A 16,902-nucleotide genomic window follows, 5' to 3' on the forward strand; every position below is an offset into this window, starting at 1 on the left:
AAACCAGTCAGAATGGCAGTCATCTAGAACACAAACAATAATAAATGCTAGAGAAGATGTGGAGGAAAAGGAACACCTTTATACTGTTGGTAAGATTGTAAGTAAGTACAACCACTATGAAAATTAGTATTGAGGTTTTTCAAAAGACTAGGAATGGAACCATTGTGTGACCCAGCTAAACCACTCTTTGATATTTATTCTAAAGAATTAAAGCAAGCATACTCTAGAGATACATGCCTACCCATGTTTATATCAGCATGATTCACAATAGCCAAACTTTGAAACCAGCCTAGGTGTCCATCAATGGATGAATGGATAAAGTAAATCTAGCATATATACAAAATGGAGTTTTATTTAGCCATAAAGAAAATGAAATTATTTCTTTTGCAGGAAAATGGATGGAACTTGAGAACATTATGTTAAATGAAACAGCTAAACTCAGGTCAAGGGCTGTATGTCTTCTCTCATATGTGAAAGCCAGAGAGGAAAAAGGAAAATAAAAGTGGGGGGAATCTCAGGAAAATCAAAGGGAGGTCAGTAGAGAAAAGGGATCACAGGGAGGGAGGAGAGAAGGGAAAGGGGAAGTACTGGGGAATGATTTTGGACACATTATGATGTTATATTGTGTGCATGTAAGAATATTTTACAACAAATCCCATCAGGTACAACTACAATGCACCAATAAAAAATGTGGGGAAAAAAAGATACCCTGTTTGAGAAAGATAATAGGCTCTTTTCCCTCTTCTACCAGTTTTCAAAGTGAGCACCAGGGCAAGAAGACAGCAATGTATGATGTGTAAGTTTGATTTTAATAGGAGTACTAAGCAGCTGCCTGCCCCCATCTTGTTAAGGTCAGCTGTCCCAAACTGGCTTGGACTTCAATAAGGGCCCTATCCAGAAAGCTACTGTGAGCCAGATCAGGGTGATACAGAGCATGGGGAGGTCCAGTTATACTCCAGCTGGTCTGCAGTACATTACTACGTTTAATTTGCAAGGAACATTTCTAACTGATATGCTAGTAGACACAAAGGGCCAATCAGGAAGGCACATGCCTCAAATGAGACATCCCATGGTAATAGGAAGCCATTTTATAATGCTAACTGACCTGATCTCAACTAAAATTGCAGCATACAACAGCTCTGATGAGACAAACTGAATATGGGGAGATAAGACAGAATAAGCAACTTCAGGATTGAGTGGAAAGTTCCATTTGCCCATCAACAAAGACAGGGACAGAATGATTGGAGCTCAAAGGAGGCTCAGTGTGACTAGGGGTGATCTGTGCAGACTCACTATAATCCTCATCATTCTCTTCTAGTCTGAGGATGGTTAAGATTTACCCAAGCACTCATTTCACCAATCACCAGGTTTTGTTTTTTGTTTTTAAACTCCAGGAGCGATTTCCAGGACAGGGCCCAACATGCACTGTACTTTTAAGGTATCAGGGTTTGTTTTTTTGCTTTTGTAGGTATACAAGTTTGTTCTCTTTCCCACTAGTTTATTATGGAATGGGGCTGGGTAAGAGCTGCATTTGGAATCCTTCAGGAATGGTAGGGAACAATCTACAGACAAAACTTTGGATGAATGACCACTTAGGGGGCACTCAAAATCCTTCACCTCAGACATCCTTTCTAGCAACAATTTGCTTGATTATAATGATCTCTTGAGTATTCATGTGATTTGACCTTGGCTTTGGAACAAGCAGATTTATGTAATAGGGTCCAGTTTCTTCATCACATTCAATAGTATTTTTTTCCTTTGAATCTCAGAAGGTAAAGGAAAACTCTACTGTACTGGTCTTGTTATATTATCTTTAAATAGTAGAATCTGTATCTTTTTCCATTCATTCATTTATTCCATTTTATTTTCATTCTCCACTCTTATTTCTAAGACATGCCTCCCCCATGGGTAGATATTCTAATATATTTATTATGATTCTCTTTGATTCTGTGTGTTGTGTTAGGTGTAAATGTAATTGGATTTGAAACCTCTTTGTGTTTCTTTTAAGTTTTTCTATGCATTCAATATAGAGAAAAGTTTCTGAAAACATATATATACCATTTAAAGAAGTATAATAAAATACATACTCACCAATTAGTTTAAGAACTACATCCGTAGGATGCTTCTAAAACACTAGCATGTGTGTGAATCCTACGGATCCCTTCACATGGCCCCTTTCACAGCCCCAGAGGAAACCACTATTTTGACCTTTATATTCTCATTCCCTTGCTTTTTGTGAACATTTTACCTTCCATGTATGTTTGTCTAAGTAACATACTGTTTTGTTTTGAAAACATATGGCAAGCACACATCTTAGCTAGTTATGAAAAGGGCAATATTGGTACGATTAGGTGAAGAATTCTAGGGGAGGATAAGCTGAAGAGAATCTGGGTCATCATCTGGCTTCAATTTCCCAAGAGTGTACACAAGCCACTTCTAGGGAAATATGAGAATAAAGTCAAGAGGAGCCCAGGCATAATAAAAAACAATATACACATGAATGGAAATTTCACAGTGAAACCCATCAGTATGTATAATTTATAAGCATTAATAGTTCTAATTCGTGAGTCAAGGGCTGGGTGTGCATACTGAAATAACAGTAACTTGAGAGGCTGAGGCAAGAGCATCACATGTTCTAGGCCAGCCTTGGCAACTTAGTGAGACCCTCAGCAACTTAGTGAGACTCTGTTTTCAAAATATAAAAAAATAAAAAAGGACTGAGAATACAGCTCAGTGGTAAAGTACCCCTGGGTTCAATCCTCAGTACCAAAACATTAAAAATAAATCAAAAGAGTAAGTCTAGGGAAATGAAATAAACCCATGGCTCAATGCAGTCCAGACACCAGAAGGACTGCTGTGCAGACCAAAAATTAGTCATCTGGGCTGGGCATGGCACACACCTGTAATCCCAGCAGCTCGGGAAACTGAGACAGGAGGAATATGAGTTCAAAACCAGCTTCAGCAAAACCGAGGTGCTAAGCAATTCAGTGAGACCCTGTCTCTAAATAAAATACAAAATAGGGCTGGGAATGTGGTGCAGTGGTTGAGTGTCCCTGAGTTCAATCCCTGCTACCCCCAAAAAGAGAAAAAAATAGTTATCTGGTAACTTTATGACTAGACAGGAACTGGGCTGCTCTGATTTTCCCATTTCTTTTTTAAACTTTCCCATTTCTAATCTCCCCATGAACAGCCCCCATCCTCAGTAGATCACAGCATAGAACTGCTGTGAGGTGACATCATGTCCACACCTGTCCCAAGCAACTACAGTGCTGAGAGGAGGGGTCAAGACTAGTTAAGACACTCATCTGAGGCAGGCCCACCTGGGCATTCTGGCCTCAGGTCAACAGAAGATATGTGTTTCTATTTCCTTTTTATTGAACAACAGATACCAAAGGACAAATACCAAAGGGAAATGGGTAAATAGGCCTAGGAAAACATTTATTGCTTGGAATCTGCAAGGGATTTGTTCCAGAACCTCCTATGAATTCCCAAATCCACAGATGCTCAAGTTCTTTGCATAAAATGGAATAGTACTTGCATAGAACCTACACATATCCTCCCAAGTACTTAACTTCTTGTTAATTTTTTTTAACATGCTGGGGATGGAACCCAAGACTTCTCACATGCTAGGCCAGTGCTCTACCACTGAGCAACACTCCCCAGCCCATCTCCCGTTCACCTTAAGTCATCTCTAAATTACCCATAATATCTAGTATAATGTAAATGCTATGTAAACCGTTGTTATATTGAATTGTTCACAGAATATAATATCAAGAAAATAAATTTGTACACATTCAGTAAAGATAGGATGTTTTTAAAAACATTTTCTATCCACAGTTAGTTGAATACCTGGATGTGAAACCTGTGGATGCAGAGGGCCAACTGTATCTACTTTCTATTTATCTTTTACTCTCCTTTTTGTTTTATTTATTCCCTATTATCCATACTCCCATTCCTCCCCTAACCCACACCACATAGGATCTTTTGAATGTGCTTAACTTATATCCTTTTTGTTTGTGTGACTTCTTGAAGATGTATGTTTGGTATATATGTGTGTATCTGTGACTTATATGAATAATGTTAAGTAACATGGTTTGTTTCATTTCACTCAGTACTACATGGTGAAGTCTTGCTCCAACTGCTAAGAGGCCTTCTACAGAGTGCATCCATCACTGTCCCCATGTACCCCCCCCCATTAATGGACACACAGCAGGCCTCCAAACTTCCCACTGTTGCAAATCACACAATAATGAACTTTCTCCTACGTGACCCTTTATGGATCTGTGTGAGAATTTCTTCAGAGGGTACCTGGAGATACTGAATTTGACTATGTACCACCATGTTCATCTCTGACTGTCAAAGTCTTCACCATCACTAGAAGTACATGAGGATCCCATATCCCTACTATAGGACTTGGCATGATCCAGCTTTTCAAAATTTTGTCTATAAGATCTAAAGTGAAATCTCATTGTACTTTTATTTTATACTTTCCTCATAACTCATGCATTTCAGCATCTTATGCCTTTAGTGGGGTTTCCACTTCAGGAAATTGTTTGTTCAAATCCTTTGCAGAACTGTCTGCAAATAGAGACCTCTCCACTGATTTTCTTCTCTGTATGGATCTACTAATAAGTCCTGATATTGTGGGAAGGCTGGACCCTGAACAGGGTTTCTATACTCTGTGCCAAGTTCTGTAGTGCCTTTCCATATGAATTTTAGGATCATCTTGTCAATTTCTGCAAAAAATACCTGTTGATATTTTTATAAGGATTATACCAAATCTATTGATGAATTTGGAAAGAATTGGCATTGTAACAATACTAAGTTTTCTGACCTGTGAATGCTATTTTCCATCTATTTTGCTCCTTTCTCTCAGCAGTACAGGTTTCTATGGTTTGGATGTGTCCCCTGTTAAAATCTTGATCTTCCCGGTAGCACTATAGGGAGGTGGGGCCATGTAGAATGTCTTTATTTAATTGGAGCTGTATCCTCAAAGGAGATTGTGGGACCCCAATCTCTTCTTGGTTTTGTCTCTTTGTTTCTGGCTTGTGATGTAAGTCATTTTGCTCTGCCATGTGCTCCTGCCACAGTTTGCAGCTTTGCCAGAGGCCCAAAGCAATGGGGAGGGCACCTGATCTTAGAATGGAACTCACTGAATCATGAGACAAATTAAATCTTTTCTTTTTTATAAGCTAATTGCTTCAGGTATTTTGGTCTAGCTATGGAAAGGTAACACACAGGTGTACAGGTCTTTTACATCTTTTGTCAGATTTATCCCCCCACTTTTTTGAGATGGGATTTCCCATGTTGTTCAGCTGGTCCAAATTTCTGGAATTAAGCAATCAGATTTATATATAATTTTTAGATATTATTATTATTTAAATTTTCTATGCCCAATTATCTATTGCTAGTACATAGTATTGCTATGGTTTGGATGAGTATCCCCTAAGGTACGTGTGTATATCTCACCAAGGTGGTGTTATTGGAAGGTTCTATGAACCTTTCAGAGGTAGTACCTTATGGGAGGTCCTTAGGTCACTAGGAATGTGCTTGCAAAAGGAATTGGGGGACCTGCCAGTCTTGTCTCTCTTTGCTTCCTGGTTCATGATGTGAGTAGTTTTCTCTGACATGTGTACCCCACCATTGTCATCCAGTACCCTCATCTGAGGCCCAAAAGAAATGGGTTTATCTGATTTTGGACTGGAATCCTCAGAACTCTGAGCTAAATAAACTTTTCTCTTTATAAAGTTTTAGTTGCCTCGTATACTTCTTTGTAGTAATGTAAAGTTAATAGATATACAATTGTTTTATTCAACTCTTTTTTGGTGCCAAGAATTGAACCAAGGGGTGCTTAACTACTGAGTTACATCCTCAGCCCTTTTTGTATTTTATTTAGAGACAGGGTCTCACTGAGTTGCTTAGGGCCTCACTGAATTGCTGATGCTGGCTTTGAACTCACAAGCCTCCTGAGCCACTGGGATTACAGGTGTGTACCACCATGCCTGGCTATATGCTTCATCTTAATAGTAGTTCTAGTAGGTTCTTTTTTTTTCAGTAGATTATATTGGACTTTCTACATAGACCATTATGTTGCCTACAGTTTTACTTCTTCCTTTTCAATCTGAATCCCTTTATTTCTTTTTCATGCCTGATCACTTGGTGAAAACTTCCAATACAATGTTGAATAGAGATGGTAGGAAGGGACATCCCTGTCTTATTCCTGATCATGTGGGGGAAAGCATTCAGTCATTCACCATGAAACATGTTAGCTGTGGGTTTGGGGTAGGCACCCTACATCAAGTTGAAGAAGTTCCCTTCTATTCCTAGTTCCCTCATTCGTTTTTTTGCTTTTTAAAAACAAGAATAGATGTTGGATTCTATCAAATGCTCTTTCTGTATTTATTGTAATGATCATGAGTCTTGTTTTTTTAGCTTGTTAATATGGTGAATGGTATTGATTGATTTTCTAATGTTAAACCAACCCTTCATTCCTGGGATAAACACAACTTGGTCATTGTATATTATTTTTTTCATACATAATTAGATTCGATAAAATTTTGTTTAAAATTTTATATCTCATGAAATTTCACTTTTAACCCTAATGTTTCCTCAATTTTGCTTCCCCATGAGGCACCTACTTTCAGTATGACCCAGTCCTCCTGTTTGTATCATCTAGATTGTATGGGACAGTGATTGAGGTAAGACTTTCCCCAAACTTAGAGAAGGCCCTAAACTTAGAGAAGAGTATTTAGAACAAAGACTTGAAAGCATTTTTGATGTGGTTAATCCTACCTCTAAAATGAATTAACTCCTGGCAGCAGCCTTTCCCCTTAACTGTGGTGTATCCCCAACTTGAAGAATCATCACAGTATCTACAGGTTAGCTCCTAAGAAAAAAGCATTATTAAATTTTAGGAAATCCTCTTACTCTATATTATCTCTGTTACTGTTCTCCCCATTTGGTATTTCTCTGTTCCAGTGAGGAAATATCCAACACAGCTTGTCTCTACAGAAGGACCGACCATTAAATACTGCTTCCCATTTTCCACTGAGGAATCGTATTCCATTCTGCCTACCTAATTAACTTGACATACCACATCCTAAGGTGTCCAAATAATAGCTTCAGACTCCAGACCTTGTCTTTTTGTGGATGGCATTTGTTTCAAAGATAGTGGAGGAACCCATAGGGCAGGATATATATACTCTGCTTTCCCCAATACATCACAGAAACTCTTTTCCTTTCAATCCTCTCAGCACTAAAGTAATAATGGAGGTCTGAGGATGTAGCTCAGTGGTAGAGCACTTGACTAGCATGCATGAGGCCTGGATTCTATTGCCAGCACCACAAACACACACAAAGTAATAATGGTAATAATATCAAACATATGTACAGTGCTTATTAAGTACCAGGGCACTATTCTAAACATTTTTTGTATACAAACTCATTACTATCTTCAATAACCCTATGAAGTAAGCATTATCATTATTATCACTTTTATTGAAGAAGAAACTAAAGAAGATAGAGGTTAAGTAACTTGACTAGCTATGAAGTCGCAGATCTGGATTTGAACCCAGGCAGTCTAGCTCTGGAACCCACTGCACTAGAAGGCTCTCAAGTGACAGATCAGTGGCACTGACTACTGTTTGCATACTAGTAGAGGGGCCCCTCTTCCCACCATCTATACAAACTCCCTCTAATATGTTACACCTTTGGTATTTATGGTACCTGCAGCCAAATCTGTCATCAGTGAGAGTTTCTCACTACCGCTGACACCCAAATATATGTATTTGGAAACTAAAACTAAGAAGGGAGAAGAACACACAGAAAAGACATTATCATCTAATATCTTCAGAGTGACAAGAAAAAAACATTACATTCATGAAGCAAGATGAAGATACTATAAAAAGGAACATTCAGAGGACAACAACAAAAAAGTTCTTAGAGTTGACTTATAATCGAAGAAGGATCTTCAAAACTGCCCAAGAAAAAAGAACACTAGCAAAAACCATTTCTACTGACATCAGACTTTGCAACAGTAATAATGGAACCTAGAAGACAGTGCCATATCTTCTAAGTGTTAAGAAGAAAGAGAGGTAATTTAGCATTGGGTACCCCTCCCCCCAAAAATCTATCTTTAAAGAAGAATAAAGTTTAAAAAGGGAATTTATAGATAAACCCAGACTGAGAGAGTTTCCTATTAAGTGATCTGCACTAAAGGAGCTTCTAAAGTATATATTTCAAGAAGGAGACTCATCCCCAAAAGTTAGGGTTGAGGTTTAGAAGATGGGGAAATAAAAGTGCAAACAAATATTTAAAACTAAACACTGTCTGCACAAAATGATATTGTTAATGTGTATTTTCTGTGATAATGTCTTCCTTTAAAGAACTAAAATAGTAGACACAATAATATGAAAGTTAGGAGACATTAGAGTTTTACAATTTTTTTGTATTGTTTGGGTGGGGATTATGGTAATGTCTAACTTTAAATTTCAGGTTAAATCTGTATGGTAAAATGTCAAGGCTAGGGGCTGGGGTTGTGGCTCAGCAGCAGAATGCTCACCTAGCATGTGCAAGGCACTGGGTTCGATTCTCAAAACCACATAAAAATAAATAAATAAAATAATGGTACAAAAAGCCCAAACTTTTAAAAAAATGTCAAGGCTAACTACCAAAACCATCTCTGGAGGGACTAATTTTAAAAAGAGAAAAAAATGCATGAATACTATAAACAATGTAAAAGTTATAGCAAAAATTTTAAAATAAGAGAATATAATTAATTTGAAAATTTAGATGATTTGAGCCAATTCTAGAAAACTCATTAATTTACTAAATGAGATGACTATAATTTTGACCAGACAAATACAGTAGATGACCAAAGACACAAAAATCCTAAAGAATCTATTAGCAAACTAAATCCAGAATGAATAAGATTAAATATAACATAAAAAGTTGGGTTTAATTCAAATGTGAAAGCTATGTACCATCAAGAAGTTCCCATAAGAAAGTGGCCCTGTGACTTCAAGGGGGAAGTGGGGTCCTCTTTAAGAGCCATAGAAAGAAGAAGAGGCTGAGGAAGGAAGTCTTTCCAGAGGGCAGGGTGGGGAGGGGCCTAGTGCCTGTGAAGGCCCCATCTTGCATGTTATGTGCTATTATAACACACAAAGAACTCTGAGGTAGGTACATTAACCTTATTTTACAAATGTTAAAACTACTAAGGTTAAAGTGTTACAAAATTTGATCCAAATCACATCAATAACTAGTTGAACTTTAATTCAAATTCACATTGTTCTGGATCTACAGATCATACTCTGAATCCTAGACTGCTCTCCCTTTCATAGCAATAGTAGTAGGTATTCAATAAATAATGGCCAGGTGTATATCTGCTCTAACAGCAACAGCAACTATCAAGGTAGATGGCAGGTGTCTTAGCTACATTCAAATAACCAAGATGTAGGAGTTCCATGCTTAGAAACTGGGCCTACCAGAGGGCTGGGGATGTAGCATAGAGGCAGAGCAGTTGCCTAACACGAGGAAAGCCTTGGGTTGGATCCTCAGAATTGCCAAAAATGTAACAGCAGAACTTCAATGAAGTACTAAACCAAGTGTGGGGTCCCTGCCCCACTGTGCAGTTCTCACGTCTATCAAGTCAGCCCTGGATACCAAAGGGTTTCTGGTTCTTGCTGGGTGTGGTGCTTCATGCCTGTAATCCCAGCAACTCAGGAGGTGGAGGCAGGTGATTTGCAAGTTTGAGTACAGACTCAGCAGCTTAGTGAGATGCTGTCTCAAAATAAAAAATAAACAGGGCTGGGGATGTAGCTTAGCGGTAAAGTGCCACTGGGTTCAATCCATGGTACCAAAAAAATTAATAAAATTGAAACAGGGCCTGCTGGACTCTACTACATACTTCTCCTGGATTATTATGGTTCTGAATAAAGCTCAAGACCAAGGCCCAGTCTATTTCCTGAAGGATAAGGGTTTCTATTCCATGGCAGGCGTCAGGAGTCAGAAAAACATGGGGCTTCTGGGCATGGTGGCACTCAGCTGTAATCCCAGCAGCTCAGGAGGCTGAGGCAGGAGGATAAAAGTTCAAAGCCAGCTTCAGCAACTTAGTGAGGCCCTAAGCAACTCAGTGAGACCCTCTCTCTAAATATGATATAAAAAAGGGCTGGGAAATGTGGCTCAATGGTTAAGCACCCCTGGGTTCAATCCCTGGTACCAAAGAAAAGAAAGACATGCCTGAGGAAGATTCTATAATCTCCAGGACAGTAGGAGTGAGCCTAAACCTAGGGGAGTTCTAAAAGAAGCTAGTCATATAAACTCCATGATCTACATAAGGAAAACAGGAATACTGGAAACTTATAGTCATATTAAGCTCATAGACAGGTCAGACCAACTTTTCACTAACTTTATGAATATTTATCAGATTTTCACATCAGGGAGGGTACAAACTCTTTTTTTGAGAGAGAGAGAATTTTTTACTATTTATTTTTTAGTTTTCAGTGGACACAACATCTTTATTTTACTTTTATGTGGTGCTGAGGATCGAACCCAGTGCCCCGCACATGCCAGGCGAGCATGCTACCACTTGAGCCGCATCTCCAGCCCCAAACTCTTAATGTCTGAATTTTGGTGTGTATCAAAGTCTCCTAGGATGGTCTTTTGGGAAAATGGGTGAAACATGAGGCAGCTTGGTACATACCATGTTGCTTCTTGTCTTTGGATCATTGCCATGATGTATCTTTTGCCTGGACCACCCTCTCCTCCCCTTGTTTGATTTTTTTTTCTTTTGTGATGCTGGGGATTGAACCCAGGGCTTTGTGCATGCCAGGCAAGCACTGTACCAATGAGCTACATTCCCAGCCCATCTTCCCCTTATTAATCAACTAGAAGACTCCTACTCATCATTTAAGATTCATTTCCTATGCCATTTCTACTAAGAAATCTTCCTGGCCTCCTGAGATGGGCTGCGTGTTCCTTAGGGGGTTTTACAGTCTACTATGCCCACCACTGTACTGATCATACTGCCCTGAAATTATGGTGCTGTATCTGGGAATACACCCTGGTTTATTTCTGTGTCTGATGTACAGCAGAAGGCCAAAACATAGTGGTCAAATTTTGCTCAACTGAACTGGTTAAACCCAGTGTGCTAATGACTAATGCTGGCATGAAGAAAGAGGTCTCTACTAGCATGCCACAAGGCTCTGTTTGTATTGATGATATTCTGATGAAATTAGCGGGTGACAAAAAATGTGGGGATGGGGCATAGGGCACATGTTAGACAACAGAACTAGTATCTAGTCATGCACAGGCAGTAACAGTGAAGCCAGGCTAGTTCCCAAGGGGGTTAGGGGCAAAGTCAGGGCTAGAACCCCAGAGACCATTACCACCTGGACAGTGATAAAAGTCCTTTTTGTCCAAAACTTAGTGTTCATCATTATACCAGCACTTAACTATCTACCAGAGATTTATCAGCTTCTTCACTATTCCCTCCCCTCAAGTACCATAGATAGAAAGTCTAACATGGGTGATCCCTTGGCTTGAGAACCAAGAAACAGTTCCTCAGAGGACAAAAGAAAGGAGAATGCTAGCTAGGATCCCTATGCAATCTGGGGCTTTGGCTTCCACTGAGTAAGAGTTTGAGGGCTGGTTGAGACAGAGGCAGGCCTGCTTTCAGGAGCCCTAGATTGTAGGGCCAGTCATAGAGAACATGGGGCTTTTATTACCAAGTGAGATCTTGATTCCCAAAATAACCCAGAAGCTATCCTCACTCCTTCTTCCCAGCCCCCAACCTTGTGAACTATGGTATCCAAGCTCCTTAGGATGTCCTTCAGGCCTAGCCTACTTCCCAAAGCAATATTCATTCTCATATATATTCTCATTCATTCTCTCTCTCTCTTCTCTCTCTCTTTCACATTAATTAATAAAGTCATTCACTCATTCATTCATTCAGTTTATTCCACAAATATTTATTGTCTACTAAATATTACGATGCACTCTTCTTGGCACTGGGGATACAGCAGCGAACAAAACAGAAGTCCCTGCTTTGTGGAGCTTACAGTCTATGGGAAAGAGACAAACATACTCACAATAAATAAATATAAAGTATATCAGGTGGTGATCAGTGCTTCGTAGAAAGATATAACAAAGTATGTAAGGAGAAAGAAAATGGAGGCGAATGGGGCTGTTTTATATATGTTGATCAGGAAATACTTCTCTAGGGAGGTGACATTTGAACATAATGGAAATACTTGGGCAAGTCATCAGATTATTTGGGAGGAGGGATGTTCTAGGCAGTGAGAATAGCAAGCACAAGGGCCCTACAGAGGGAGGTTACCTAGCATGCTTGAGGAACAGAAAGAAGACAAGTGTGGCTGAAGAAGAATGAGTGATGAGGAGAGTGACAAGAGATGAAGTCAGAGAGGTAAGAGGAACCAGATTGGGTAGGTACACTTGGGCCATGGTAAGGGCTGTGGCTCTTGTTCTGAGGGAGGTGGAATCTACAGGAGAATTTCAAGCAGAAAAGGGACATGTCTGATTTGGATTTAAAAAATAATTCAGAGAAGAATTTCTAAAAGGTACTAAAACTTAAGGCAAAAGAAAACAAAACATTAGCTCCCAGGAAAACAAAAAGGTATACAACACAGAATACGTAATCAGAATGTATTATGTGGTTTAGACACGAACAACATTTACAGTACTACATTCATGCAAACAGTGACTACTAGTTGAATGAAAATTGTATAAAATATTTGAAGAAGTAACAGATGTAATCACAAAGGTGAATAAACAATAAGAGACTACAAGGGATGACTAAGCAATTACAAAGTAAAGTATATGGATCTTGTACTAATTAAAATATAGTTTTTGAAATAAAATCTCAATGGAAAGATTGAATAGCAGATTAGACATAGCAGAAGAGAAAAATCTAAAGGATATATCTGAAGAAATTGCCCAAAATGAAGTACAAGAAGACAGAAAATATTAAAGAGACGTTATGAGATATGGAAGACAGATTGGAGATCCAAAATATGAATGGCTAGATTGTGAGAAATAAAAAATAGAATGAAAGAGAGACAACATTTGAGGAGATAATGATTGAGAATCTCCCAGAAACTATAAAAAACATGAATATACTGAGCCATGAAACACATTTCCAAAGTATGTATAATACATGAAAAGAAATGTATACCTAAATATGTTTAGATGACTGATAGTGTGCTAGTGTGCTTCTTTTTCTTCTTCTTTTTTTTTTTTTTTTTTTTTTGCAGTGCTAGAGATTAAGCTCAGGATCTTGCACATTCTAGGCAAGTGCTCTACCACTGAGCTACATTCCTAGCTCAACAGTGTACTTCTTAACAGCAACAAAGAAGACTTTTCAAACCTAAAAGAGGACGAGATCATATTCTCTCTAAGTACTGTAAAAAACTATCTTTTAAGAATGAGAATAAACTAAAGTCGTTTACATATAACAAATATTTGGAAAATTTAACACCAAGAGACTTGTGCTAAAAGAACGTTTAAATTCTATTCATAATGAAAGAAAATGATTCTAGAAGGATGGTCTGAGATGTAAGAATGGATGCATGTAAGTTCAAACAAATACTGTCTATGTAATATAATACTGAGGATGACGACGTACAATCGTGAGGTTAGGACAAAAAAAAAAGAAGAAACTGACATATTTGCAAATAATGGTATGTAGTCAGAAGGGTAATGACTAAAATTGAAGGTTTCTAAGTTTCCTGCATTCTTCAAGAGGGGATTAAAATACTGTTCAACTTTAAAAGAAGTTTAAGTTAAACACACATGGTAAAATTTCAAGGATAACCACAGAAAGAATAGAAAAAGAAATCCAAGCAATAGGGAGGGGAAAATATAGTAAGAAAACAAATCTTAGAACCAAAAGAGCAGGTGAGAAAAGAGAAAATGAAGCATGCAAAAAGCAGTGATAGGGAATGGGGATGTACCTCAGTGGTGGAGTGAGACTCTGGTATGTGTGAGATTCTGGGTTTGGCTCCCAGCACCGCAAAAATAAAGAAATTAATTGATTCATTTAAAAAATAACAATTAAAGAAAATGGTGGTAGAAAACAGAAATAAGAAAGTGTGATGGTAGAAACAAATTCAATTAAAAGACAGAGGTAATAATTTTGATTTTTTAAAAATGTCCAGCTATATGTAGTTTCCAAGAGATATAATTAAAACATAAAGACACAAAAATGCTCCACACTAAAAGGATAGAAGATTATATGCCACACAAATCCTAACAAGACAAAATGTTTGTGCTGCTACATTAATACAAGATTAAGTAGACTCTGAGGAAAAATGCATTATTAGGAATAGAGAGGGGTGTTACATATTTACCAGAAATATATAACAATTATTAATTTGTATATTCCTAATAAAATACATAAGCCACAAAAAAGAGAGAGAACCACAAGGAGAAATTGACAAATCCACCATCATCATTCAATACTAACATGCCTTTTTCAATTACTAATCGATCACGACCAAAAGGATCAGTTTAGAAAAATAATACTTGAACGACATAGTTAACAAACTTGATAATAGACATATGTAGAACTCTGTATTCAACAATTGGAGAACACACATTCTTTTAAAGCACACAGGAAACAATAAAAACTGTTGATTGCATACTTGTTTAAGTCATAAAACAAGACTCAATAAATTTCAAAGTGTTGTTAGCACACAGACCACATCATCTGATCATAAAGCAATTAAGAGAGATTTCAATAACAAAGAGGTAAAATTTTAAATCTCCAAACATTTAAGGAATTTAAAAACACACTTCTATAGCTCGTGGATCAAAGAAGTAATGGTGATGGAAATGTTCATGTACTCAGAACTGAACAGTAATGAAAATACTACATATCTGAACTTGTAGAAAAGCAGTATTTGGAGGGAAATTCACATCCTTAAATGCACAAATTAGTAAACAAGAAAGATTGAAAATTAATGAGCTCAAATGTGCAATTTAAGAAATCAGAAAAAGAATAACAGAATAAACCCAAAAAATGTGGAAGGAAGGAGATCAAAAAAGATAAGAGCAGAAATTAAAGAAATAGAAAACAAAGATACAATAGAGAGAAGCAACAAAGCCAAAAGCTGGTTCTTTGAAAATACTAATAATATCGACAAACCTCTGGTGAGATTGATCAAGAAAAAAAGTGAGAAGGCACAAATAACCAATATTAGCAATGAAAAAGGAGACATAGCTACAGATTATATACAGAGAACTAAAAAAATAAAGGAACTGTGTGCTAATGAATTCAAAAACGTAGACAAAAATGGACAAATTCCTAGGAAACTATTTTACCAAAATTGACTCAAGAAGAAAAAGAAATTCTCAACAGTCCTATAACTACTTAAGAAACTGAAGCAGTATATTAAAACTCTTTCATACCAAAAGAACAAAAACAGCAGGCAGAATTTTCCAGTTGGTTTATGGATTACAGGCTGGTAAAGAGATACTGGTTCCCTCAGCCCTAGAGGTAGCCAGGTAGGACCTGAGGCAGTGCAGACCCTAGGAAGACCACCTCTCTGGAGATCCTAGCCTTCTCTGGAGATCCTTAGAGAGTGGCCCTTAGTGAAGTGGGGTCTGACAAATCCCTCTGCAGTCCCTGCAGGTGGTAAGCACAAATAAGCAATATCCAGCTTTCAGTTACTGCTCTGTGGTAAATGTGCTAAGCAGGACCAAGGAGGTGATCTACCACTTGGACAGCCTCTTCAGTAGCCAGCTTCTGAAGTCTTCTGCTCATTTGAGGACAAGGGACATGTGGAGCTGCTGGAGGAGTCTGTGTTGCAGTTTCCAAGAAGCACCATGCAGAGCCCAAGTTGTGACTGGTTAGGATGGGGCTGGGTGCAGGGTGGCCAAGCAGGGGCTTCTGGAGGGTGTAGCTCCAGGTAGAAGCCCTGAAACTCTGTCTTCCCGAATATCAGATACTTCTATCCGTTTGTTGCCCTTCTAATGATGTCCAAGCTAGCTGCAGGGTGATGATTCTAATAATGATGCATGTTCTGCAAATAAGAGCTTCATCATTATTTTGCAATAGTTAAATAAGAGAGAGATCAACTGGCTTTGAAATCTACTCATATTATCATAAGAAAATTTAACTATATATATATATATATATATATATATATATATATATATATCAGTGAAAAAGAAAAGCTGTTACATATAATTTCAACTGTTAAACACCTTTGAACACTTTTAAAAATGGTGTTAAATATTTTAACACCTACTGGTACAAAAAAGATTTTTTTTTTTTTTTTTGTTGATGGTTATGTGTTCTTCAAATTCTGAACAGTCGTTACAAAGTCTTGGTTTGGATTTGGGGGTAGCTTATATAAAATAAACATTTTATGGAAGCAAAACTTTTTTCATTAAATTTTCTACAGATTTTAATTTATAAGTTTAATAGTAACTCAATATTCAAAAGGAAAACACTAGGCCAAAAACATTCTTCCAAAATGTTGTAAAAGAAGGAACACTCTGGCTCATTCTATGATACCAGAAGAATCTTAATGCCAACAGCAAGTCAGAACAGCAAGAGAAAGGAAAATTAAGGACCAATTTTACTCACAAACACAGATGCAAAAATACTAAACAAACTATTAGAAAACAAAATCCACTGTTGTATAAAAAGGAAAAGATCATGACCAAGTTATGTTTATAATAGAATTGCAAAGTTCTAGAATGAAGGAAATCTATAAATATCATTTGCTAGATTTTTAGATTATTGGAGGAAAAATCTATAATCATCTAAAGAAATAGAAGAAAACATTTGATGAAAAAACTTAATACACTTTCATGATTTAAAAAATAAAACCTTCTTAGAGCAATAGGATAGAATTTATCTAACCTGATAAAACCTATAGA

The 16,902-nt window shown here is 37.5% G+C and overlaps 1 protein-coding gene across 12 annotated transcripts in view; it reads right to left on the reverse strand.

The window, feature by feature from the left end:
• The window catches only part of Kantr (KANTR integral membrane protein), a 102,680-nt gene that overhangs the window by 61,081 nt on the left and 24,697 nt on the right, over positions 1 to 16,902 (reverse strand). Inside the window, exon 6 of one of the 12 annotated variants that reach the window (XM_046452645.2) lies at positions 7,956 to 16,037. The exons of 10 other annotated variants lie outside the window; for them this stretch is intronic. In XM_046452645.2, the coding sequence (XP_046308601.1) occupies positions 15,003 to 15,233 (231 nt within the window). In that variant the 5' untranslated portion in view covers positions 15,234 to 16,037 and the 3' untranslated portion in view covers positions 7,956 to 15,002. Of the gene's footprint in view, positions 1 to 7,955; positions 16,038 to 16,902 lie in introns of those variants that run through there. One more of the 12 variants, XR_006853445.2, reaches the window with a different exon arrangement.

Source organism: Marmota monax, unplaced genomic scaffold (genome assembly GCF_021218885.2).
Source record: "Marmota monax isolate L192 unplaced genomic scaffold, Marmota_monax_Labrador192_F-V1.1 WCK01_AAM20220418_F8-fsc00223, whole genome shotgun sequence".
In the NCBI taxonomy this organism is placed as follows: domain Eukaryota; kingdom Metazoa; phylum Chordata; class Mammalia; order Rodentia; family Sciuridae; genus Marmota; species Marmota monax.